The 23,349-nt window shown below is 35.7% G+C and overlaps 3 protein-coding genes across 4 annotated transcripts; all 3 read right to left on the bottom strand.

The window, feature by feature from the left end:
* Positions 1-5,514: 5,514 nt before the first annotated feature.
* Positions 5,515-7,251, bottom strand: LOC124452878. The gene is made up of 3 exons (XM_047003508.1): positions 6,847-7,251; positions 6,412-6,573; positions 5,515-6,313 (listed from the first exon to the last, which is right to left on the bottom strand). Exons 1-3 carry the CDS (start codon positions 7,163-7,165, stop codon positions 5,841-5,843), a joined length of 954 nt encoding a protein of 317 aa, XP_046859464.1. The 5' UTR covers positions 7,166-7,251; the 3' UTR covers positions 5,515-5,840.
* A 124-nt stretch (positions 7,252-7,375) lies between these two features.
* LOC124453026 lies at positions 7,376-9,003 on the bottom strand. Its single transcript, XM_047003711.1, has 3 exons — positions 8,619-9,003; positions 8,321-8,452; positions 7,376-8,074 (listed from the first exon to the last, which is right to left on the bottom strand). Exons 1-3 carry the CDS (start codon positions 8,944-8,946, stop codon positions 7,596-7,598), a joined length of 939 nt encoding a protein of 312 aa, XP_046859667.1. The 5' UTR covers positions 8,947-9,003; the 3' UTR covers positions 7,376-7,595.
* Positions 9,004-9,329: 326 nt separating this feature from the next.
* On the bottom strand, positions 9,330-23,335 carry LOC124453554 (coiled-coil domain-containing protein 14-like). 2 transcript variants are annotated; one of them, XM_047004336.1, is made up of 13 exons: positions 23,233-23,335; positions 22,933-23,094; positions 22,378-22,591; positions 21,343-21,503; positions 20,590-21,141; positions 19,880-20,069; positions 19,667-19,743; positions 17,138-17,238; positions 16,354-16,410; positions 12,012-12,072; positions 11,776-11,911; positions 10,643-10,777; positions 9,330-10,151 (listed from the first exon to the last, which is right to left on the bottom strand). In XM_047004336.1, exons 5-13 carry the CDS (start codon positions 20,699-20,701, stop codon positions 9,869-9,871), a joined length of 1,152 nt encoding a protein of 383 aa, XP_046860292.1. In that variant the 5' UTR covers positions 20,702-21,141; positions 21,343-21,503; positions 22,378-22,591; positions 22,933-23,094; positions 23,233-23,335; the 3' UTR covers positions 9,330-9,868. The 2 variants fall into 2 exon arrangements, with proteins under 2 accessions (XP_046860292.1, XP_046860293.1); XM_047004337.1 differs by having other exon boundaries at positions 23,042-23,094.
* Between the last annotated feature and the right edge of the window lie 14 nt (positions 23,336-23,349).

Genomic DNA, 23,349 nt, shown 5'->3' with positions numbered 1-23,349 from the left:
TAGCACATTCGCATTTCTTAGCATTGAATTTGGTATAGTTAATAAATATAAATATCTTAAATGTGCAACTATGTGTGTTGGTAAAATTACAAAGGTTCATCAAAATACGTAAAACCGAACATAAAATGCGCTTTTTCCCTTTCCTTCACCACATTCCACTGTCGTTACCCTTCACGTCAGGTAAAAACGTAACACCTTAATGTTTCAGCATTCGAACAAAATGGAAGCAAAATTTATGAGAAGGATAGTTGTGTTGTCATATAAGTACGTTTACACAAACATTGAATTGGTTTTCATCTATATTCATAGCAAGCTCCTATGTAATATATGGTTGCAATCGATATTATGTATAATAATATGTTTCTTTCTGTAAAATTCGTAAGTTTCAAGTTTTGTTCAAGCTTATTTTGGTATTATACGTAAAATCTCATGTTCTCTGTACAGTGATTTTCAGAAATGATTTGGCACAACACTTCATATGGTGTAAAGAAAAAAAGAAAATGATCTTCCACTGACAAAATTACATTGTGAAAAAATCAGATGAATGTTCCACAATATACCACGGCAACCCACAAAATTGACGAAAAATAAATGTTGACGACCATGATGTCATCATCTTTGATGAGCGAACGTCTGTGATTGGTTCAAATTTTGTGCATATATATATATATGTATAGATGAGTGTAGGAGTGAAATCGTTATTCTTGCTACGACACAGCCACAGCGTAAGATTGGAAGACTTTATACGAGAAATCAAAGAAGAAAAGAAACTTAATAATAGGAACTGAAGCGATGGAGAAATTTGTGTATGATTCAACAACCGGCAAACTCCATAAGACAAGAAATCACGATGCTGATAATGTTCAGGGACATCTGTCTAGAGTAGCCAGTGGTAGCGAACCGTTGGATAAGTTAGAATTTGATCCAGCAACCGGCAAACTCCGCGTCACAAGAACTCCCAATCCGGACAATGTCGTCGCGACCGAAATGGCAGGAGATGGATTCTTCGGTCTTGTGTACACATCTACGTTGATAAAACAAGTTGAAGAATCGTTTGGGTATGATGATGACGAAGACGATGAAGAAGATAGAATGCTTTCGAAACAGCCATATTTTTGTTTGTAACTTCTCAGAACTGCGACTTCTTGGTAAAATGACGATATAATTTATGGTTTCATTTTTGTGACTGCACAATTGAGTAACGCAAACGTATAAATATATTTTATATAGTCAAAAGCATTATGTAAAATGATCATTTTTTTAATTATTTTATGCACATCTGTATCAATGGAGCTCGTAGGTATAAAATAAATGAAAAGCTGTAATCTTTGTCAAAAACAGAAACATTTAGAATTTCATAGTTAGCACATTCGCATTTCTTAGCATTGAATTTGGTATAGTTAATAAATATAAATATCTTAAATGTGCAACTATGTGTGTTGGTAAAATTACAAAGGTTCATCAAAATACGTAAAACCGAACATAAAATGCGCTTTTTCCCTTTCCTTCACCACATTCCACTGTCGTTACCCTTCACGTCAGGTAAAAACGTAACACCTTAATGTTTCAGCATTCGAACAAAATGGAAGCAAAATTTATGAGAAGGATAGTTGTGTTGTCATATAAGTACGTTTACACAAACATTGAATTGGTTTTCATCTATATTCATAGCAAGCTCCTATGTAATATATGGTTGCAATCGATATTATGTATAATAATATGTTTCTTTCGGTAAAATTCGTAAGTGTCAAGTTTTGTTCAAGCTTGTTTTGGCATTAAACGTAAAATCTCATGTTCTCTGTACAGTGATTTTCAGAAATGATTTGGCACAACACTTCATATGGTGTAAAGAAAAAAACAAAATGATCTTCCATTGACAAAATTACATTGTGAAAAAATCAGATGAATGTTCCACAATATACCACGGCAACCCACAAAATGGACGAAAAATAAATGCTGACCGCCATGATGTCATCATCTTTCATGAGCGAACGTCTCTGATTGGTTCAAATTTTGTGCATATATATATATATATATGTATAGATGAGTGTAGGACTGAAATCGTTATTCTTGCTACGACACAGACACAGCGTAAGATTGGAAGACTTTATACGAGAAATCAAAAAAGAAAAGAAACTTAATAATAGGAACTGAAGCGATGGAGAAATTTGTGTATGATCCAAAAACCGGCATACTCCGTACCACGAAAAATCACGATGCTGATTATGTTCAGGGACATTTATCTATGGTAGCAAGAGGAGGTGAGCCGACAAAACAGTTACAATTTGATCCAGCAACCGGAAAACTCCGCGTCACAAGCACTACCAATCCTGACAATGTCGTCGCGACCAAAATGGCAGAAGATGGATTCTTTGGTCTTGTCTACACAACATGAAACGCTCACGTAAAAGTCACATATTTGTCAATTTCTCAATGCACATGCTGTGATTTCTTGGTAACATAAATTTAGTTGCACAGTTTCGTTTTTGTGAAGTGGAATTCAGCAACTGTAGATTGCGAAATTGTTTTATAGCACATGATGAACGAAGGAAAATGTAGTTATTTATGTTAAAACTTATCAATTATAAAATTGATTTATAAATTTAAAGTTTGGTACATAATTTCGATTCTTTATTTTGCAGCGACTGTATATGATTGAGTATGTATATAGCTATCGACATGTATGCAAATTTGTTGCATATTAAAGACCACACCTTATCATTTAAATACATGCCTATTGATACACATCTATCCATCGAATTACCTATTTGATGCATACCAATCGATGTAATCTGCAGCTATAAAATCGGTTGGAGCACGCGTTCATTTAAAGACTATGCAAAGTATGTGTGACGGTATGGTTGAATTTATATGTACATTTACCAATACCCTATTATAAGGATTGATCAAGAAGATTGTAACAACCACACTCAACTAGAGAATACTATCCTTTGTAGCACTGATAAAAAAACTTCATTAAACTAATCAACTCATTTTGCAACACCACGGCATTAAATTTTGAATCATGAGATGATTATGAATCCAGCCAAGACAAACGACGCAACTGTTAAGGCCATTTGTAAGATTCTGTCCCCCCAACGTCCCACCTGCATTCATAGAGTTTCTTTTACAATTTGCGACGAAAATCCACTTATTTCTTGTAAAACAAGCGAGCATTTATCCTCGTCCATTTAATTGCTCTTGATTGTTTCGGACAAATGGACAAGTCATAAGATCATGGGCATAGTAAGCGGTATTTCCACGCATGTTTAAACCTATGATTTCATCTTTGACATTTTAAATGTTTTTGCCTTAATCTTGCTACGACACACACAGCTTATGATAAAGTCTTTCGTAAAAAAGAAACACCGAAATTTAGTTATATCCGAGTTAGAAGAAATCACAATGCTGATAACGAGGCTAGAGATATTGAGGAACATTTGTCAAGAGCAGCAAGAGGTAACATCGATAGAGAAGTTAGTATTTGATCCAGCAACCGGCAGACTCCGAGTTACAAGAATTTACAAACAAGATACAACTATCTTCACTGAGATATCAAAAGAGGCATTTGAAGATTTCGACTGCCCATAGTCCCCCCTCCTCCAGAAAAGAATGACGAAGATGACGATGTCCATGACGAGGCAAAATATTTCAAAAACAACTCTATCTTTGCTATTCAATTCCTAAGTCACGTGGTTTCTTATATTAGCATACATTTAATGCATACTTTCGTATTGTGAAGTGAAATTGAACCATCGCAGATTGTGATGTATTTTATAGCTTGCATCTAATCATCAAAAGAAAACGTAGTTATATTAAAGCTTATCAATCACAACTGGACAATTGACTTGTAGAGTTTGGAACAGTATTCAATTCTTTATTTTGCATTGACGGCATGCTTGTTAAATAACGCATACATGTGTAAAGTTTTTGTACGTTCAAGATCATTATGCGTACAATAAAAAACAGGCAAAATACAGCCTGACTACCTACACTGTTGTAAAACATTCTTGTCTTTTTTTCTATCTATTTTTTGGATTATGTCTGATCCAGTTTATAAAGAGCATGTATTTCATTACTTCTTGCATGTCAAACAATTATATAAGCGCCAAGACTCGTAATCTCAACTCCACCTTATACATTTAACATCAAGTATTTACACAACTTCAAATCACCGACTCAGATGTCGCCATATTCATTTTGCAATATTATATTTTGCAAATGCGAGAAAAGATCTGTGACATCAAAAATACGCAAAGCCTGGTGACTAATCTTACGATGAGCTGGGAACCCCCTTTATGGGAACTCCCCTATGAAAATGAAAATGCAACGAATCATAACCAAGAATTCCCGTTTACATCAGTGATGTCATCAGTTTCGATACGCAAATCGAGTGTCATTGGCCAATTTTTCGTGCATGGATATATAAAGACAAATAAAAACAAAGAGTGTCAGTTTTACTTCGACGTCGTGAAGACTACTGAGAGTTACTACAGAGACGAAGAGGGAAAAACTAAATAAAGAACGAAGGTTTCATAATGTCGACCAACAGTAGAGATATTCAGGGACATCTGTCTAAAGTAGCTGGTGGTAGCGAACCGTTGGAGAAATTAGAATTTGATCCAACAACCGGCAAACTCCGCGTCACAAGAACTCCCAATCCTGACAATGTCGTCGCGACCAAAATGGCAGCCTCTGGATTTTTTGGTTTGGTTTACGCATCAACTATGATCGAACAAGTCAAGGAATCACTTGAAAACGACGAAGACAAAGACGATGAAAGATAACAAAGATTACGAAAAAACTTTCTTTTTGTGTGTCGATTTCTGGGTATTGTCGTTTCTTGGTATTATTAAACTTAATGTTCACTTTCGCTTTGTTAAGAAAAATCGTGTAATGTGATGTATTTTTGAGTAACCGACGTTTGTAAAGGTAATTATATATAAAACTTACGAATCACGGACAAATAAATAGCCAGTTAAATATGGAACTATAGCCTAGATTGAATATTTCTTATGTTTCACAAATGAGTTATTGAATTTGCGAGTAAAAATATATGCTGTATGTTCAATAGTCGAGACTTTGTCATGTATAAATAGATACGTGAGAATATAAACAGGTAATTTTAATCCAAAATTTCGGAGATTGGCTGATATAGATAACGAAAGAATTCATGTATTTAATGTTTTAAATTAAATTGAAACTTAACCGTGGCAGATATTGAATATTACATTATTGTGAACGTGAAATCATCGCGGTTTCATTTCGGATTTCTTTACCTTACTTGACAGCAGAAGCAAAAAAATTCAAATAGATTTCACGATTTTAACATATGAAATGGAACTGATCGTAAGAGAGCATGCGTCTATCTCTGCGATTGTTACAATATACATTAAATGTCATGTTCAATTTTCCACCCATTGAACTGTTTTATTGAATGCAACAGAACCTCCCAACTAATAATATTGAACAAGTTCATCGACCGACTCAGTATTGTAGGAGTCGGCCAGAATATTGTATAGAAACGGCCAGAATATTTTTGTATTTTTAACATTGTACTACATGGAATGAGAGAAAAAGAGGAAAGGTTAGTTTTTCGTAAGATATTTTATGTATATTAAATAAATACAAAAGTACATCATTCATCATAAATTTGGCTAAATGCATCTATGTGAGTTTTTGAGCAATACACGATCTCGATACAAACCAAATCTTTCATAAATAGTTCATATAAATACGAATTTCCAACAATGTGAAACTTAATAAAATAATTTACAGCGCATAAATAAAAATACAAGATGGAACTGAAGCGAGGCTTACAATGTTTGGTTATGGATGGCTTACACATTTGTGACTTGGATATTATTTTCTTCTACCTTATGAAGAATATTGAGTATTCTGTCGCAAATCACATCAGCTATTTCATTTGGATTCTTTGTGAATGATGAAATATCGCCTGTCCACGATATGGACATTGGGGATACGGGAAAATCAGCAGGAAAGTGAAGGGAAACTTTATCATCGATATCAATGCTTAAATTGTATGAAACCGTATCGCGGGAAATGACTATGTGAGGGGTGATCATTTCCAACTTATCGTTGATATGTCGGCAAAGAACTCGTCCGCCACCACTGTCGTACCACTGTTCTTTCGTTCCTTCTATTTTTTGTTTTTCTCTTTCTTCTTTTTTTTCTTCTTCTATTCTAAAAGGCATTTTAACATTTGGAAAACCAGGAGTAAAATTTGAATTATTCGACAGTTTCCTCACGACTTCATCTAACTTCCTGAAACCACTTGAATCGGGAAGAATGTCTAAATAATATGAACGGAAATCAACGATATCAATAAAAAGCAAAGAAATAGTTATAAATAATAAGGGCAGTTTTCAAATCAAAAACACAACCACGGACCTTCGTGAGTAAATTGGATCATTGGACTATTATTGCGTTTATCCTTGTCGACAACACAATACTCAATTTCTGCACATTCATTACTTCTATCGACAAACATCAAATATATTGGTCGTCCATTTTTTGGCAGTCCACGAAACTCCTTTATGTTTTGAGGATTTACTGAAAAAGGATGACGATAAATTAGGGAAGATCATGATTAAAAGTCACTTGAACACAGTGCAAAGTCTTAGTTTTATAAACATTGTTTTTGGGAAAGAACAAAGATCCAAACAGGAAAGAATTCAAAAAATGACACGGTACATGAGGCTTTAATTCGAAATATTACAATGCAGAGATTTGATCGTGTGGTTGCAAGAAATGTACAACGAGTGATTCGTTCATTCAAAAGAATTGGTGTAATGAAAACAACGTATTTTTTTAACTTTCACTTACAAGATGGATAACTGTTCGCTTTTCCCGAACACCACAATCCAATCTGCATCAAGCCATGTTCCTCATTCAAATACTTTGTGATAAATTCATGATAGTCTTTGTCGAATTTGTAATCATGGTTCTTTGCTTTGTCGGATTGATTGATGTATTTACCAGGGCCAGTAATCAGTTCAATGACTGGCTGTCGTAAAGAGTTTCGCCACAGACCATAAAGTCCACCAACCATTTTATGTTTTGGTTTCTTAGCCGATAGCATTATCCTCCATATTTCGTTCAATTCTTCTCTATTGATTAGCAATCGAGGAGTGGACGACGACATTGTACTTTTACAACAATTCCAACGCTAGTCTTTCTGTTTCACTGCTTTCTCCATCATAACATAGTGATTTAACACGAACGATGACACTTTACATGTTTATGGACGCAAACAAAACAGAAACCGAAATTAGAGATGATTTCTTCGAAAGAGCAGCACCTATAGTTTCACAATCATTGAACTGTTTCGAATTACACTTTAAAAGAACGAAAGTAAAAGCATTCAAATTGTTTATTATGGAAATACATTTTATGCCAGAATACATAGAATACATTTAACTACATAAAAGTATGTTTTTACATCAGTATATGCATGTATGTTAGATGTAAATTAGCCAGTCAAGTGCAAGTTTTGTTACATGTGCATGTTGAAAGAATATTGTTTACTTTATAGAACTAAAAGTTTCCATTTCCATTTCACCATAATGGTTTCACTATCTTCGGTGAGATTGTATTTTCCTAACGACAGCACGTACAACACTTCCACAAACGTCGCTCTTATCAATCTCATTTCTTTTAAAATTTATTTTGCCGTCAAACGAATTGTGCAAAACAGGCAAGCTTTTAGGGAAATTAGGTGGAAATACAAGGGCATAGTCACGATTCAGATTGAATTGCAAATTATGAGTTGTCGCATCTCTGGACATTTCTGGCGTAATATGCTGCGAGTTAAAACATTGCATTAACTTTTGTAGAAGCTCCATTCCTTGGTCAGTTGAATACCACTGTGTAGGAATTATAGAAGCTTCGGAGGTTTGTGTACGCGAGGGGAGCATGGCAATCAGGTTATTCACCTCGGGTCTAACATCTTGATCTTCGGAAATACCAGGGGGTACAACTAAATCTCGATTCTTTCCAATTTTTTGAGTGAGGTCGTCATATTTTCTAAAAGAGCTATGACCGTCAAGTATATCTGAAATATAGAAAGGATCGTATTGTATAAAACTTTCTATCATAACCGTCCGCTATACACAACACACATACGCGAATGTCTCAACTCATTCCTTAGAGGTAAGAGTTCAAGGTCTGTAGTGCCTTACAATAACACAATTCAATTTACTTTCATTTTGTCTCTTTTTGTGAATGCAACGTCTTGGCAACCTTGTTATTGGACAAGTATTTCAAAATACTGCAAGATAATAAAATGCACATTATGTACCTTCCTTGTACAGTGGAATCGTCGAGTTTGAAAGATCGTATTCGCCGATAATATTCCCCCTTCCACTATCCTCGGTGTAGTTAATAAAAAGCAGTAACTTATCTTTGTTTCTGTTTTGAAACTCCTGCAATACTAAAATAAGAATAACATAAACATCTGTCTGAGTGATTTCCAGATACATTTTACAAAACACAATCCTCAAAATGATTCAGAACGGCACTGTGGATAAAACAGCAAGCAATATACATTTTGCAAGTCGAGAAAATTATACTCAAGATAAAGCGAAGTAAAACTTTACCACTTTCTCGAAATTCATCAAAGTTTTCTTCAAAAGATGTGAACCAAAATCCAAGTCGTACTAAGGAGTGATTTTTCAACATTGTTGAAGTGAATTTTTCTACGAATTCACCATTGATGATGTTATCGATCTCTTGCCCTTCCAAGTTTTTGGAAGGTTTAACATGACCAGTTACAAACTGAACGACTGGCTGTACAAGAGAGTTGCGCCACAAGCCAAAGAGACATCCACCAATAACTTTGTATGTTCGTCTGGATTCCTTGATATTTTCCACAATATACTCAAGTTCACCAGCATGCATTAAAACTTGTAAATTTGACGCACTCATGTTGATGGAATGAAAGCTCAAGTCGAGATAGCGAACAGGTAAACAGTGAAGACTTGCTTGAACGCGTTCGCCAATATTAACATGATAACGAAAACGAAAGAGCAATTAACAATTCGTGCGATACCCTGGGGTTGCGCTCTCCCATTTACTCGAAGGAAACTTCCAGGAAAAGACGATCTTAGCGCTTTCATTTACTTCTTGGAAGACTATTTACGAGGTATGCGTTCCAAGAATGAGTCATCATCGTTTTTCGCGTGAATATTTTTTAAATTTTCTTTCAAGTTTCAGTTTCGTTTTGTATCCAAAGCAAAACAATAGCGCTTATGCAATTATTTCGATTTAGACTTTGATGCTATGCTCGCAGCGATATCATTTCAAATAGATTCGACTAATACTTCCATCCGTTTGGTTAAAATCTCAAAAAGATAATTTCTACATTTTTCTTACACTTATAGATTATTGTAGTTTTGTTTTAAGCCATTTTTATGAACATGTAAGTTAGCTGCAAGCGGCGACGCGGATCGGCGGAGTGTGGATACAATTTGCAGTTACAAAATCATACACGTAACTAAAGGTAAGGTAGAAGAGAAGGCGGAGTTTGACGCTTCTTATGGAATATTGCAATGTCGGATATTTTATGTTTCAAATTGTAGTTGGGTGTGTGGACACACTTTGCAGATACAAATTTACAATATTTTAGATGCTTTGAAGTCAACAAGAAAGGGGGGAGGGGAGATTTTAACGTTTCTCATAAAAATATATTTTAATGCAAGGACGGGGGGATAGTTGAACGCTTCACATAAAATTCATCGCAATGCCAGGACGGGTAAAGTTTAGGGCTTCAAATAAAAAAAGATCGTAATTTCCGGACGGTAAGGGAGGATAGCTTAACGCTTCTCATTGAAATATGTTTAACGTATCTTCATTTTCTTTTCAAACTATTTTGAAGACGCGTAATCATGGAGTCAAGATTGGCAAGATCCTGTTTGAAAGTCGCTTCATCCGTTGATGATACAGACATAATAGTATCTGCTTCATCGTTGGCAATACTATCCACAGACATCCTACGATATACCCTGCTTGGGGAGGTGTACTCACGGTTACACGCAAGGCCGAGATCCTGAATGTTGAAGTTCACATCTGGTTGAGCGACGTTTTTCGATGGAGGGATGAATGGGTACGTTGATGTACTCTGTGGTACGTTACTGTATGGAAAAGAACATGAAAATGTATGTTAGTTACACTGTCAAGTGTTTGTAGCTCTACAGGTAGCAGGTGATTTTGCGTTGAGATTTCAACCAATCAGAGCTCAGAAAGCGTCGTCCGACTACAAATTCATTTTGTTGTATTCAAGCAATCATATCTCTCCTCATTTCTCGTAAAATTAGGGGGAAATTTGCAATTAGTTTCCGTTGTGTGCGATAAAGTTTATTTCAAATTATATAACGATGTTTTGATTGAAAAACCAATTTCTTTTTGACCAAATTTCTAAGAGACACTTTAGATCAAATTTCAATGAAATCAACCACAGAAATCATGACAGTAAATAATACCATAATAGAAAAGTACTCGTATCGCGAAAAAAAATTTATAATGACAACGTTTTCGTCGAGTTCTGAAATCAAATGTAAACAAACACAGAGCATTCATTGATTTGACACTCCAGTAATCTATACATGTATCAGTAGGAACAAACCTTGGCGCTAAATGATTTCTCCCCGAAGGTTTCCATGAATCAAATGCAGATAACATTGAGACATCACTAAGAATATCATCTGGACGAAGATCTTGAACATTGCTCAAAACTCTTGTTAACGATTGCTGTAAACCTCTAGGAGACATTGGCGCATTATATATATGGATCATGAATGTACCAACAAGGATATCGAAGTACAAACTTTATCATTATCAATGTTTAGGAGCATGGGGGTACATAAAGACAAAACATCGACAAGACATTGACGCATATTGTATATGGATGTACTCAAAAGGATATCGAAGTTCAAACTTTATCATTATCAATGTTTAGGAGCATGGGGGTACATAAAGACAAAACATCGACAAGACATTGACGCATATTGTATATGGATGTACTCACAAGGATATCGAAGTTCAAACTTTATCATTATCAATGTTTAGGAACATGGGGGTACATAACAAAACAGACACGTGACCAAAAACGTACGTCTACGTTATTAATATTGCACTTCTAAACAGTGAGTTACATAAGCAGAATGTAAAGTAAAGCGATTGTTTTGACTTTAATAAACATGAAACGATAAAAGTCAACATTAAAACTTGATGAAATAAAGAATTAATGAATTAAATGAAATTTTAGGTAAAAATATTCGAAGCAAATAGTGATGTTAGTAAAAATGATTTAATTTTAAGCGATGCTTCACCATACTTGTTTTTGACAAGCTGATTTTATTAACACAGAAAATTTGAAATTTAAAAATTTGACGTCATGTAAAATGACGTCATATAAAATGACGTCATGTCCATAAAACATAATTATATATTATTTATGCCCAATGTTATTCTTATAAACCTAATGAAATAACAACAACCAATCTTCTCATTAAACTCTCGTTGAACGTAGAAGTTAAGCCTGTTTTCAACTTGCCACGTATCGTAATGTATCGTAGCAAAACGTAACATGGCGCATGCGTGCTTATGAATTTGATGGTCAATAGGCACAAGCACGCATGCGTCATGTTACGTTTTGCCAAGATACGTTACGATACGTGGCTAGTGGAAAACAGGCTTTAGAAAGAATATTTTCCTCACGCAGGTATAAAGTTTCGTTTCCACTCTTGTACATCTCACCTCGTGAGCACCGTAAGCCTTTCGATTTCGCCATCTCGTTGTTTAATGGCAAGATTCAGTAAAGCCATTTGTTTATTTTTGGTTTGCACCGTCATCTCCAAGGAGTTCAGTTGCTGTTTGGCAAGAACATCAGCTTCTATTACGTACAAAATAAAGCTTGAATGGCGTCGAAAAGATTTCTCTACGACATGTAAGTGACAAGTGTTAATAAAAAAAATAAAGTTCTAACTTCTTACCTGAAGATATTTTACTTCTTAGATTTCTAAGCTCATTTTGAAGTGACGCAATTTCATCATCCTGATTGCAAAAACGTAAAATTGAACAATTCAACGTAAAGGTTTTTTTGATTCAAACTGGACAAAAAAGGCTCGACATAACGACGCAAAATAATAGACAACCCGTAAACACTAAACATTACATAACAAACTTTTCCAAAATATGATGAGCGTTTGAAATAAAAGATTGTATTTGTACATAAGTAAAAGTATGGTTTCGAGAACAGTTACTGATAAACATTCACCGGGGAATTTTTTCTAAGATTGTAACGAAATATTATTGTAGTCTTTAAAAAACTCACAAGTGCATGTTGTGCCGTAATTGTACGAGAAACTATAATATAACGTGCTAATAATATACTTTGAGATATTTTGCAAAGAGCCGTCTACTGCTGTCTGGCTTCGTAAACTCTATCGCTTCAGAAAAGCCTCGTTGCATGGCCCAACTTTTACAAACATTCACAACAAAAACAGTGCTTGGTGTTGTGTCTTCATTCTATGTGTTGTTTTGCATTGTTTATGAATTTCACATGATTTTGTGGAAATCTTTGTTTATTTATTTTTAAATGATCAGTCATATAATTGTGATTAAGAATTAAGATGGATTTTATTCATATAACTATAACTGTGTGTTTCATCAACATAACAAAAATGTGGAGAGAGCAAAACAATATTACGTAACTGTAGTCACGTGGACTTTTAAAATGCTACTGTGATTATTATAAATATGTTTCTTATCTAACACTCCAACTTAATAATCACAGTATAATTAACAAAACTTAACTAATAGTGTTCATAGATAATATAGTCCTTCGTTCTTAAACTTCCATAAGTCCCAGTTTGCTTCTACATTTTTCAAAACGACCTTTTGTTAATCCTTTAGTCATTACATCCGCTAACATATCTTCAGTTTTACAACACTTGATAGTAATGTTCTTGTTCTCAACTTGCTCTCCGACGTAATGATACGATATATCGATATGCTTTGTTCTATTGTGAAATTTTGGATTCTTAGTTAACTCAATCGTTCCTTGATTATCTTCATATAGGATGGTAGGGCAATCTTGTTTCTTCGAAATATTTTCCAGCAATCTTCTTAACCAAATCCCTTCCTGACAAGTAGTACTCAGAGCAATGTACTCCACCTCTGTTGTCGATCTTGCTACACATCCTTGACGTTTACTACACCAACTTACTGTGTTACCTTGTACTTGAAAAACGTATCCTGTTGTCGAACGTCGACTTGTAATGTCTCCTCCCCAATCTGCATCCGAATATCCTGTCAAAATCGTGCTTGTATTTTCAGCAGTATAAAGCAAGCTATAATTCAGTGTTCCTTTATGGTAACGAAATACTCGCTTCACTCCTTTCCAATGCTGTATACTAGAATTAGACATAAACGTAGATAGTATGCTGACGGCTGTGGACAAATCTGGTCTACTGATTGTTGCTGCGTACGTTAAACAACCAATTGCTTTTTGATAAGTTCGTCTATCAAATGATTCATTTTCATCTGACAATTTTTCGTACTTCTTTCCTGTTTACAAGAGTGTTGAAACAGACTTACAATTCTCCAACTCAAACTTCTTGAGCACACCTTCTAAATAATTTGTTTGAGTAATAGACATTGTTCGTGATCCTCGATTTCTTAGAATTGTCATTCCAAGGATGTGGTGCAGCTCTCCTAATCTTCAATTTGAAATTTCCTTGCCATCGCTTTCTTTTCTTGTTGCAAAATCTTAATATCGTTTGAGAAGAACATCATATCATTAACATATATCGCTACAGTTACGAACTTAATTGTACGATCTTTAGACTTCACTGATTTAATGCAGATGCAGGGATCAGCGGTGCATTTCTTATAATCATTGGATAACAGATAAGTGTTAATCACGTTATTCCAGCATCTCGCCGCTTGCTTAAGTCCATATATACTTTTCTTTAATCTACAAACGTAATCTGGTTGTTCTTTTTCAACAAATCCATCGGGTTGTTTCATATAAATCTCCTCTTTCAGATTTCCTTGTAAAAATGCAGTTTTAACATCGACTTGGTAAACTTCCCAGTCACAAATGGTGGCAACTGCAAGTAACGATCTTATCGAACTATATCTTACAACAGGTGCGAACCTTTATAATCTATACCTGGTGATTGAGTGTAGCCTTGTGCTACCAGTCGGATTGATGATGATGAAACTTTATTAAAAGAGGGTAACACGTGACACAACAAGTGCGAAAAACTTGTGGCCCTCAAACTAACAAACTACGAGATCAATTACAATTTAAAAACCAGAAAATGCTTTCTTTTCGAGATTGTATAGTTTATATCCTTTGGTGTTTTCTAGATATCCAACGAATACACATTTAGCTGATTTCTTATCTAATTTATTTCTTTTAGCATCAGTTATATGCATATATGCAATACATCCAAAAACTCTTAGATGCGATACGTTTAGCTTTTCGCCATGAACTACCTCGAACGGTGTAACTTCATTTGATGATGTAGGACTACGGTTGCGAATGTATACAGCGGTATTCAATGCTTCCGCCCAAAATTCTTTTGGCATACCAGCATGATGTAAACTAGATCGTGTACATTCAACCAAAGTTCTATTCATTCTTTCAGCGATGCCATTTTGTTCAGGACAATATGGAACAGTTGTTTGGTGGGTTATTCCTTTCGACTTCAAATAATCACCAAATTCTCTTGAACAGTACTCCCAACCGTAGTCCGAACGAAGAGTTTTGATTCTTTTGCCACGATTTTCTGTTTCATTGACAAACTGTTGAAATTGGTCCAACACATCACTTTTACCTTTAAGAAAATATACTTGCGTGTATTGTGAATAATCGTCTGTGAATGTCACAAAATACTGAGATTTTCCATACGATTTGACATTCATTGGGCCAAAAACGTCACTGTGGATTATTTCAAGCAATTCAGTTGCACGATTGAAACTTCTTTTAGGAAACGGTGTACGGCACTGTTTCCCCATTATACATGCTTCACACGCATCTGACATATCTTCATCTTTCAAACTCACCATTCCTGTCACCATATTATTATTGACTAGTTTAGACAAATTATTCTTTCCCAAATGTCCAAATCGACAATGCCATAACTCCATGTTGGGATTGTTCTCAGCAACATGCACATATTCTTACATGTTTGTGAATGTAGATCGTCCAGGTTGGTATAGTCCTGAGAAGGACTGTTTTGTTGTTGTTTTTCCCGGGTTCAAACCATTTACTTTATGCACATGTTCTCTTGGAATAACTTTAAGCTATACAACTTTCCTTGCATTTCTCCAATTCCTAGTAACCTTCAATCTTTAGAAATTGTACATTCATCATCTTTGAAAACAACAGTTGTCCGAGTTTAATCATTGCTTAAACTGATAACAAGTTCCTTTTTAAATCAGGTAAATAGAGAACATTCTTCAATGCAATTCTTTGGCTTGTCCCTTTTAGATTAGTGCATAACCTGTATGTGCCCTTTCCAAAAGCAAAAATGACTCGATCATATCCCAAATAACTTTACATTGCTGCTTGAGTTTAACATAATCAGATAGATTATTTACTTCAAATGTCATATGTTGGGTGGCGCCGGAGTCTATGATCCAACTGTATCTTTTACTATTACCACTTATAAATAATGCTATTTCATCATCATCTCTTGCTTCATTCTTCTCTACCTCAGCATAATAGGCTGTCCTATTTTCTTTGTTAGAATTTCCGTTGACGTCGCCATACTTAAATGGGTCAGACCATTGAATTTTTTAGTCCGTTTTTAAAAATGCATACAAAAAAAAGGTTTATCGAAAACTAAGAACATCTAGACGACAAAGTTAGTAATATGCTAATGTGATTATTATAAATATGATGTTTCCCATCTAACAATTTACAACCGCCGCCATGCTTTTTTTACTTAAAAGGAGCTTGTTTGGCTTTCACTGATTTTGAGCAAATCAAGTTACAGTATTTAAAGAGCAATCAACCAATCACAGTCGAGAAATATCTTTAAGTATTTTATTAATTAGCAAGTGGTTAATGATATTTCTCATGTGCTTTATGAAAATAGTCATGTAGAACTGTAACGTAATTTATTGTAACACTGCCTTAAGCTTAAAATCACGTTCTAGCAACGTGCATGGGGCAACAAGGGAGAAATTACTATTTTCTTGGTTTTGTCGTTTTTTTACCGTTATTTCGTTATATCGCTAATGTAGAAGTAAACAAACTAGACAAAATCACTTCTAAACATAATAAAAACACAAGAGAAAGTGGTAATTCAGTCATCACACCTTATTTGTAATTTCCTCCTCAAGATTGGAGTTTTCATTCTGTGTTTGTAAGATAAGCTACACAAAAATCAAAACAAATACAAATAATCGAGGTTGTTCACAATTCGCTTCCGTTCAACCGTTCCCTCGGTTTTACCGTTCTATAAAACCTACATAAAGAACGGTGGTTTTCGATGGTTGGTATAATTGGTACACAGAGCTACATTATGAGCGAAACATAACTGTACAAAGAAAACAAAATGAGCACCACACAGACAAAAAACATATAGTAGTTACACAGAGGACGAGAGGTACGCAGAGCTACATTATGAGCGAAACATAACTGTACAAAGAAAACAAAATGAGCACCACACAGACAAAAAACATGTAGTAGTTACACAGAGGACGAGAGGTACACAGAGCTACATTATGAGCGAAACATAACTGTACAAAGAAAACAAAATGAGCACCACACAGACAAAAAACATGTAGTAGTTACACAGAGGACGAGGTACACAGAGCTACATTATGAGCGAAACATAACTGTAAAAAGAAAACAAAATGAGCACCACACAGACAAAAAACATATAGTAGTTACACAGAGGACGAGAGGTACACAGAGGTACAGTATGAGCGAAACATAACTCTACAAAGAAAACAAAATGAACACCACACAGACAAAAAACATGCTGTAACTACACGGAGGACAAGAGGAGCACTGAGGATCACGGAGGTAAACGGAAATACACTCGACACTGATTGATAGATAAAGCGAACAAAATGAAAACCGCGTGCATTTTTGCACCTTTTCAGCATGCTCCTTTTGTCGCTTTACAGCAATGACGTTTTCTTTTTCCAAAAACAATTCCCGGTGTAGTTTCTCTAAAATTCCTTCGTCTCTTGCAGCTAAATTAGAATGTGATTATTTAAAAAGAGGGAAGAGAGATAAGTGAACACCTAAAGTAGTTTTACCTAAAGTAGTTGTACCTAAAGTAGTTGTACGAACACGTTCGGGATACATTACAGACTTCGTGAAATGCCAAAGTAATCCACCTCTCCGACGGTAGACATACGTGTCAAAAATACGAGGTCAAATAAGAAATTACAAATTATGGTCGGACATAGTATTGTATATGTAGAATAGTGGCAATAAAATAGAAAGACGATGTTCTTGGAGCATTTGTAAAACTTATTTTAGAAATACAGAAATACTAATTATAAAGACAGAGGGTATAGGAGTAAATAAAAACCATTTAGCATAAAATCAAAGTAAAGCTTGGATATGACATGCAATATGCAGGTACAAAGTTATAGAGAAAAATAAAAACATTTCTAACGTTGTCACAGATTTTACGACTGGCATAACAAAGTGTTGATGAGTTTTATATGCATTTGTAAAAACAAGCTTAAAAATACAAAGAGCATGCCAAAAATAAATGATTGAAAACTTGCTAAGCACATCTACAAGCACCAATTTCAGAGCTCGCTCCGTCACAAATTAATCGAGAATTAATCTGAGCATGCGTAGTATAGCTCGCTAACTCCACCAACTCTCCGAGTTCATGGTCATGGCAAGGACCAACTGCATGTACTAGTACCGATTATGGAGTAAGTAGCTTGCTCAGTCACAAATTTTCAGATAAATCATTTGCGCATTCGCATTATGCTTAAGCATGCGCAGTGTATTTGACAAGCCGCCCAGGTTCATGGTCATGGCAACTACCAACTGCATCTACTAGAACAGATTTTGAAGTAAATAGCATGCTTATTAGCAATTTAATGGAGAAATCATCTGCGCAGTCAACTCGACTAATTGTTCATAGTCATGGCAACGACTAACCAGATGCACTTGCATTACTTTCGTGGCAATTAGCTCAGTCGCAAATTATTAAAGAAATCATCTGAGCACGCGCAGTAGTGACTTTAATAATACCACAACTTTTGTAAGCCTTTGAATTTATGTATATATATATATATATATAAAGCCAATACTAGATATAGTAGATGTCAACTAGCAGTAGAAGCTAGGAGCGATTAGGTATGCAGTGGCTTAGAGGCCCAGACTTCAGTCGAGACCGCACTCTCCCTGCGTACCCCGAGCAAAGCATATCGCAGGTGATCTCGGGGTCTGATGGGTGGAAACTTGCTACGTATTGGCATCCCCAAGTAGGATAGCGTGGAGGGGCCGAAATCTCCTACTGAAACGTTAACATGCGGCGTTCTAGTGCCTTACGCTTAAGAAGGTATCGGGAAGCATGGACCGAAAACGGGTTTTTTTTGCTTTCCAATTTTATCTTTTGTTTACATAAAAGAAACTAGAACATCCAAGGATACTGCAATGGTTCAAACAACATCTGCCTTTTTTGACTTATATATTAAAACAACTCTAAACATGTTTATACGTTTTTTACTTTTTGCCTTTTATAATAAACTTTCTCATAACTCTCTCGTGACGAACGAGAGCCTCCTTATACAATATAACTCTCTCATCATCAACGAAAGCATCCATGGGCTTCGTGAAGAAAAGGGATTATCTACTTTTTTATAATAGTTTTTACGAAGATAACATTTAATAAGCCAAGCAGTTTGTATCATTGCAAGAAACTACATAACCAAAGAATATCCAGGCCCGATTTTAGCTGCAAAATAGTAAATATTTACTGTTATGCCCTCTGCCTTTTTAAATAATCGTTCACAAATACCCAAAACTCAAAAGCATCTCCTAACCATTTTATTGCAACTATTCTACAATACTATGTCTGACCATTTGTCAGTCCGAATTTTGTAATTTGATCTCATATTTTAGACAAGTGTATCGACCGTCGGAAAGGTGGATTAATTGAATTCAAGCACTTTTCAAGGGCTTTCAACAACATATTTTGAAAAATTTAAGGACGAGGAAGACTTTGAATTGCACGCAAAGAGCAACTAAAGCAAGAAATCATTAAAAACATTTCCAAAATTTAAACAAAAAACCTTTTTCTAATGAATCGCAAGCAAATGATGTGTTTTCATATTTGAATTGAAAGCTGCCATCTTGGTAAGTCACTTCAAAGTTCTGACATCAACCCTTTAGCAGTGAAATTATTTTTTTGTGCAATAAAGAATTGATATACAGTTTCAACACCATTTTTTAAAGCAAGGTAGTACGATGACATGTTTCCATTAATTCGATCAAAAACATTCGAAGCACTTTCAACAAGCACAACTTAATAAATAACTTCAAGTACTTTTCAAGCCATGAATTTTTCAATTCAAATTCATGGACATTCAACGTTTGTACGAATCATGACGGTAGGAAGAAAATATTTGTATTTTTAAGGCATTTACCCACCATCTTGTGTGAATTTATTGGTTTTATCAATCTGTTCTTGAAGATCTTTCATTTTCTGGTTTGCAAGACGTAGTTTTCTACACAAAATCAAGGAATAGCTGAGAAAAAAATACCACAGTCAAAACAAAGCCACTCTAGCATTACTGGCTGACATAAACCCCCAGTTCTTGTTCGTTCTCTGTTGAAAACCGCTGGTCACAATGACTTACGTACCTTCGTAGATCACAGTTCTCAGATCGTAACGGTTGTAAAGCCAAATCGATATCGACACCACGTAGTTTCTTTTTCGTTGTCTTTATCTCCCGCGGTGAAGAATTTTCCTTGCAAGGGGGACTGGGCAACACGGACAACACCATCAACTCATGCTCAATCTCCTTCAGCAGTCGATGAACTTCGCCGTCATCTGTATGTCAACCACGAGAAGACAAATGTTGAGATGAAATAAGTTACAAAAATACATCACAACACACCGTAGAGTATTGAATGTAGCCTCCCCTGACGGTAGCCTACCCCTAACAGTAGCCTCCCCTGAAAGTAGCCTTCCCCTGACGGTAACTTACCCCTGACAGGAGCCCCCCTGACAGCAACCTCTCCCTGACAGTAGCCTCCCCCTGACAGTAACCGTACGTACTCTCAAGAGTAACCGCATTCTTTATAAAACTTAAAAGCTTTAAAACATTTATACTTCATTATCAAAATAAAACATTCATGTAGATTTGTGTCAACCTTACACAAACATTCAAAAATACCTTTTAAAAAGCATGAACTTATAGTTAACCTTTGGAGTTAACCGACGCTAAAAATAACAACTCGAAATTAAGCGCATTCCGAACTCAAGCGCCCCTCTGAAACTAGCCGCTCAATAGTTTCGAAAGTAACTTGGGCGGCTACTTTCGAGACTCCACAGTACTTCAACTGTATACCTGAGATCTCTAGGACGGCACGCAGTTGATCAACTAGATGAGAAGCGATTCTCAAATGATCTGTGAACTTTTGTGGTGAATGAGTGGGAACATTATCTTGCTGTTCGACCATTTCTTCATTGAAGTCATCCCGTTTAATGTCGGAAACAGCAAATTTGAAATCATCGCCGACAATTGCTCCATCTTCTTGATGTAAATCGCATGTTTGTTTAGCCTCAGTCGGAGAGTGTTTTGGAACTGAGTGAAGCTCATCGTAACTACGTTTTCCTAAGGAATTCTCTTGCACCCTGTCGGAAAATTGAACTTTCTCTGTTTTCCAACTTTACCAGTCCTATCGTTCGACGAAGATACCACTGTACGGTTGTCTTTTGAACGAAGTTTCGTTCCTTCGCGTAAAGCAGGAGCGTCGTCCACAAACGGTTTTTCTGCATTGCGACAGAAATCCAGATTTCTTCTATCGGATGACTTCACTCCAGTATCTCGAGGTTTGCTTGACGTATCACGAGAATCAAATGTTCCGACAAGTTCCGACTCGGTGATCGGTAGTTGTTGCTGTCAAGAACGAAAAATATGTTGCACAATAAATTTGGGAACGATAAATCATGCATGGTGACTAGCAAAAAACGGGGGGCTGGCTGGCTTCATAACTGAAATAAGTATAGTCATGTATGTATGTTATATAATCCATAAAAAAACAATTGATTTCATACGTCAGAGCATGCGGGTTTAATTTTGCAAACGAATGTTACATACCCCTAAGTGTTCATATTCCTCCTGTATGATCTGTATTTGTTCCTTTAGATCCTTCTCTCGCCTCTGAAGGTCTTCAAGCTGTTTCCGCTGGTCAGCGGAGAGGAGTGGCGTGGACGCAACCAACCTTTCGTTAAATGCCGTTTTTCCCTCGAAGGTTCTTGCTGAAAATTGAGATGTTCATCATATTAAAGAAGAGAAAACATCTTTTAGCTTTATAAATCGACAATCTTGTCAGCGTTAGAAGGTTAATCAAAAAACCAGCCGTGTATTTAAATAACCAGGGGCAAATCTTCTCTAGGATGGTAATAAGGAAATGGTTAAAAAATAATCCAATACGTAATTTTATGTTCTTAATCTTCAACAAGAAAAGAGTAAAAATGTAGCAATTCATCAATGTTATCACCAAGAACATAATCAACATATTGTACTTTAAAGTAAATGGTTTGAACCCGGGAGTATCGTTACATGTTTGTAAATGTAGATCGTACAGGTTGGTATAGTCCTGAGAAGGACTGTTTTTGTTGTTGTTGACTGACGTTTCAACAACCTGAGCGGTAGTCATCTTCAAAGTCAAAATGAGTCAACAACAAAAACAGTCCTTCTCAGGACTATACCAGCCTGGACGATCTACATTTACAAACAAATATTGTACTTTAATGGTTATGCTGTTCATTAGAGGTACAGCACAAGTCGAATGTTTTAGAGAGATCAAAGAGGGCTGGCTTAGCTGATTCTTAATACATGAAGTATTTGTGTGTTAGACATATAATGTCAATGAAAGGACAATAAGTGTATAGGTAGAAGAATTCTGAGTTCACAACTGTCAGGTAAGAGGTCTAAAGGAGGAACAAAGAGAAGGTATACACACGGATACACTGAAAGAAAACCTGAAACTAGTTAGTTTGAGATAAGAGGATGCCATAGACAGAAATACATGGAGACAGATGATTTGCTATGGCAACCTCTTTGAGGAGAAGCCAAAAGAGTCAGATAAAGAGTACTTTGATGGTTATACGAAGCAACTTCAGCTTTTACCTGGATCTCTTTCAGTTGGAACATTTATGATTTTTTTTGGTGCCGTATTTTTAGATGAAGACTTTGTTGATTTCTTTCTGTTTTTTGATAATTTTGTGGGTTTGACTGTGCTATTCACAGTCGTTCTCTTCATTTCTTTTTCTTCAGATTGAATTTCAAGAATATTCATCAACAGTTCAGCACATTTGTCGAGACCGCGATGCACACCGTATGCCTTCAGAGAAATGTAGTGATGGAGAAAAACAACTAAATATTGAAATTCACAAAGAGAACAACAGCCCATAGTCAAAAATGTGTCTAGTTAATTTGGATTATAAGTTTGTGTGATCAAAATTCTGACAAATTCTTGGACACATCATGAGGCAATTGCAAGGAGTTGCATTTTTCAAAGTTGTCATAAATGACCATGTAAAAAAGCCTTTCTTGGAAACCATCTAGGGACTGTAACCTTTGAGAATTTTCCCCACAAATTGCACCCAGCAAAATATTTACAAGGAAGCTTTTAATCCCCCAATGGTGACAGCTGGATGGGCCAAAATACCTGTGAAAACTTACATTATCTTCAGAGTCAGTGGAGTGGAGGGAATACATGCATTTGACGTGGATTCCTGGAAAATTGTAAATTGCTAGTCTTTTTAAGGAACTGGCATGTCTAAATTTGCACCTTTGTTCTAATCTGCAAAAAAATCTCTTCTCACACGGCAGCCAATGCGTACGCTAAAAAATGAAAGATTTTCGATTTGCGTATTTTGTTCAATTAAGAAACGAGGAAAAAGTCATACATGACATTGTACTCAGCAACTTTATTATTATGCCCGAGAAAGAGTTTGTTAGAAATTACAGGCTTGCATTTACCATAAACAACAACTTTCGTTTCTTTATTCTACAGCACCACCCTTGAAAGGTAGCAATGCCATTTTCTCAATGTCTTTTCTTGTGCTTTTGTTCAATGTGTTTCTCTTATTTTCTCTT

Source organism: Xenia sp. Carnegie-2017, unplaced genomic scaffold, assembly GCF_021976095.1.
Source record: "Xenia sp. Carnegie-2017 unplaced genomic scaffold, XeniaSp_v1 HiC_scaffold_25, whole genome shotgun sequence".
NCBI classification, from domain to species: Eukaryota; Metazoa; Cnidaria; class Anthozoa; order Malacalcyonacea; family Xeniidae; genus Xenia; species Xenia sp. Carnegie-2017.
The sequence above is the reverse complement of the archived record's forward strand: the minus strand, read 5'-3'. Positions and strand labels throughout refer to the sequence as shown.

Bases quoted from the DNA above. Each gene is read 5' to 3' on its own strand.
- LOC124453554 (XM_047004336.1), bottom strand. From the start codon at position 20,701: ATGGTCGAACAGCAAGATAATGTTCCCACTCATTCACCACAAAAGTTC. The intron at 16,411-17,137 runs GTGCAAAAATGC...ATTTTTGTGTAG, and splicing joins AAAAGGAGCATGCTGAAAAG to CTTATCTTACAAACACAGAA. The intron at 11,912-12,011 runs GTAAGAAGTTAG...TGTACGTAATAG, and splicing joins AAGAAGTAAAATATCTTCAG to AAGCTGATGTTCTTGCCAAA.
- LOC124452878 (XM_047003508.1), bottom strand. From the start codon at position 7,165: ATGTCGTCGTCCACTCCTCGATTGCTAATCAATAGAGAAGAATTGAAC. The intron at 6,574-6,846 runs GTAAGTGAAAGT...ATCCTTTTTCAG, and splicing joins AGCGAACAGTTATCCATCTT to TAAATCCTCAAAACATAAAG. The intron at 6,314-6,411 runs GTCCGTGGTTGT...CATATTATTTAG, and splicing joins GATCCAATTTACTCACGAAG to ACATTCTTCCCGATTCAAGT.
- LOC124453026 (XM_047003711.1), bottom strand. From the start codon at position 8,946: ATGAGTGCGTCAAATTTACAAGTTTTAATGCATGCTGGTGAACTTGAG. The intron at 8,453-8,618 runs GTAAAGTTTTAC...TTCTTATTTTAG, and splicing joins TGATGAATTTCGAGAAAGTG to TATTGCAGGAGTTTCAAAAC. The intron at 8,075-8,320 runs GTACATAATGTG...TCTATATTTCAG, and splicing joins GATTCCACTGTACAAGGAAG to ATATACTTGACGGTCATAGC.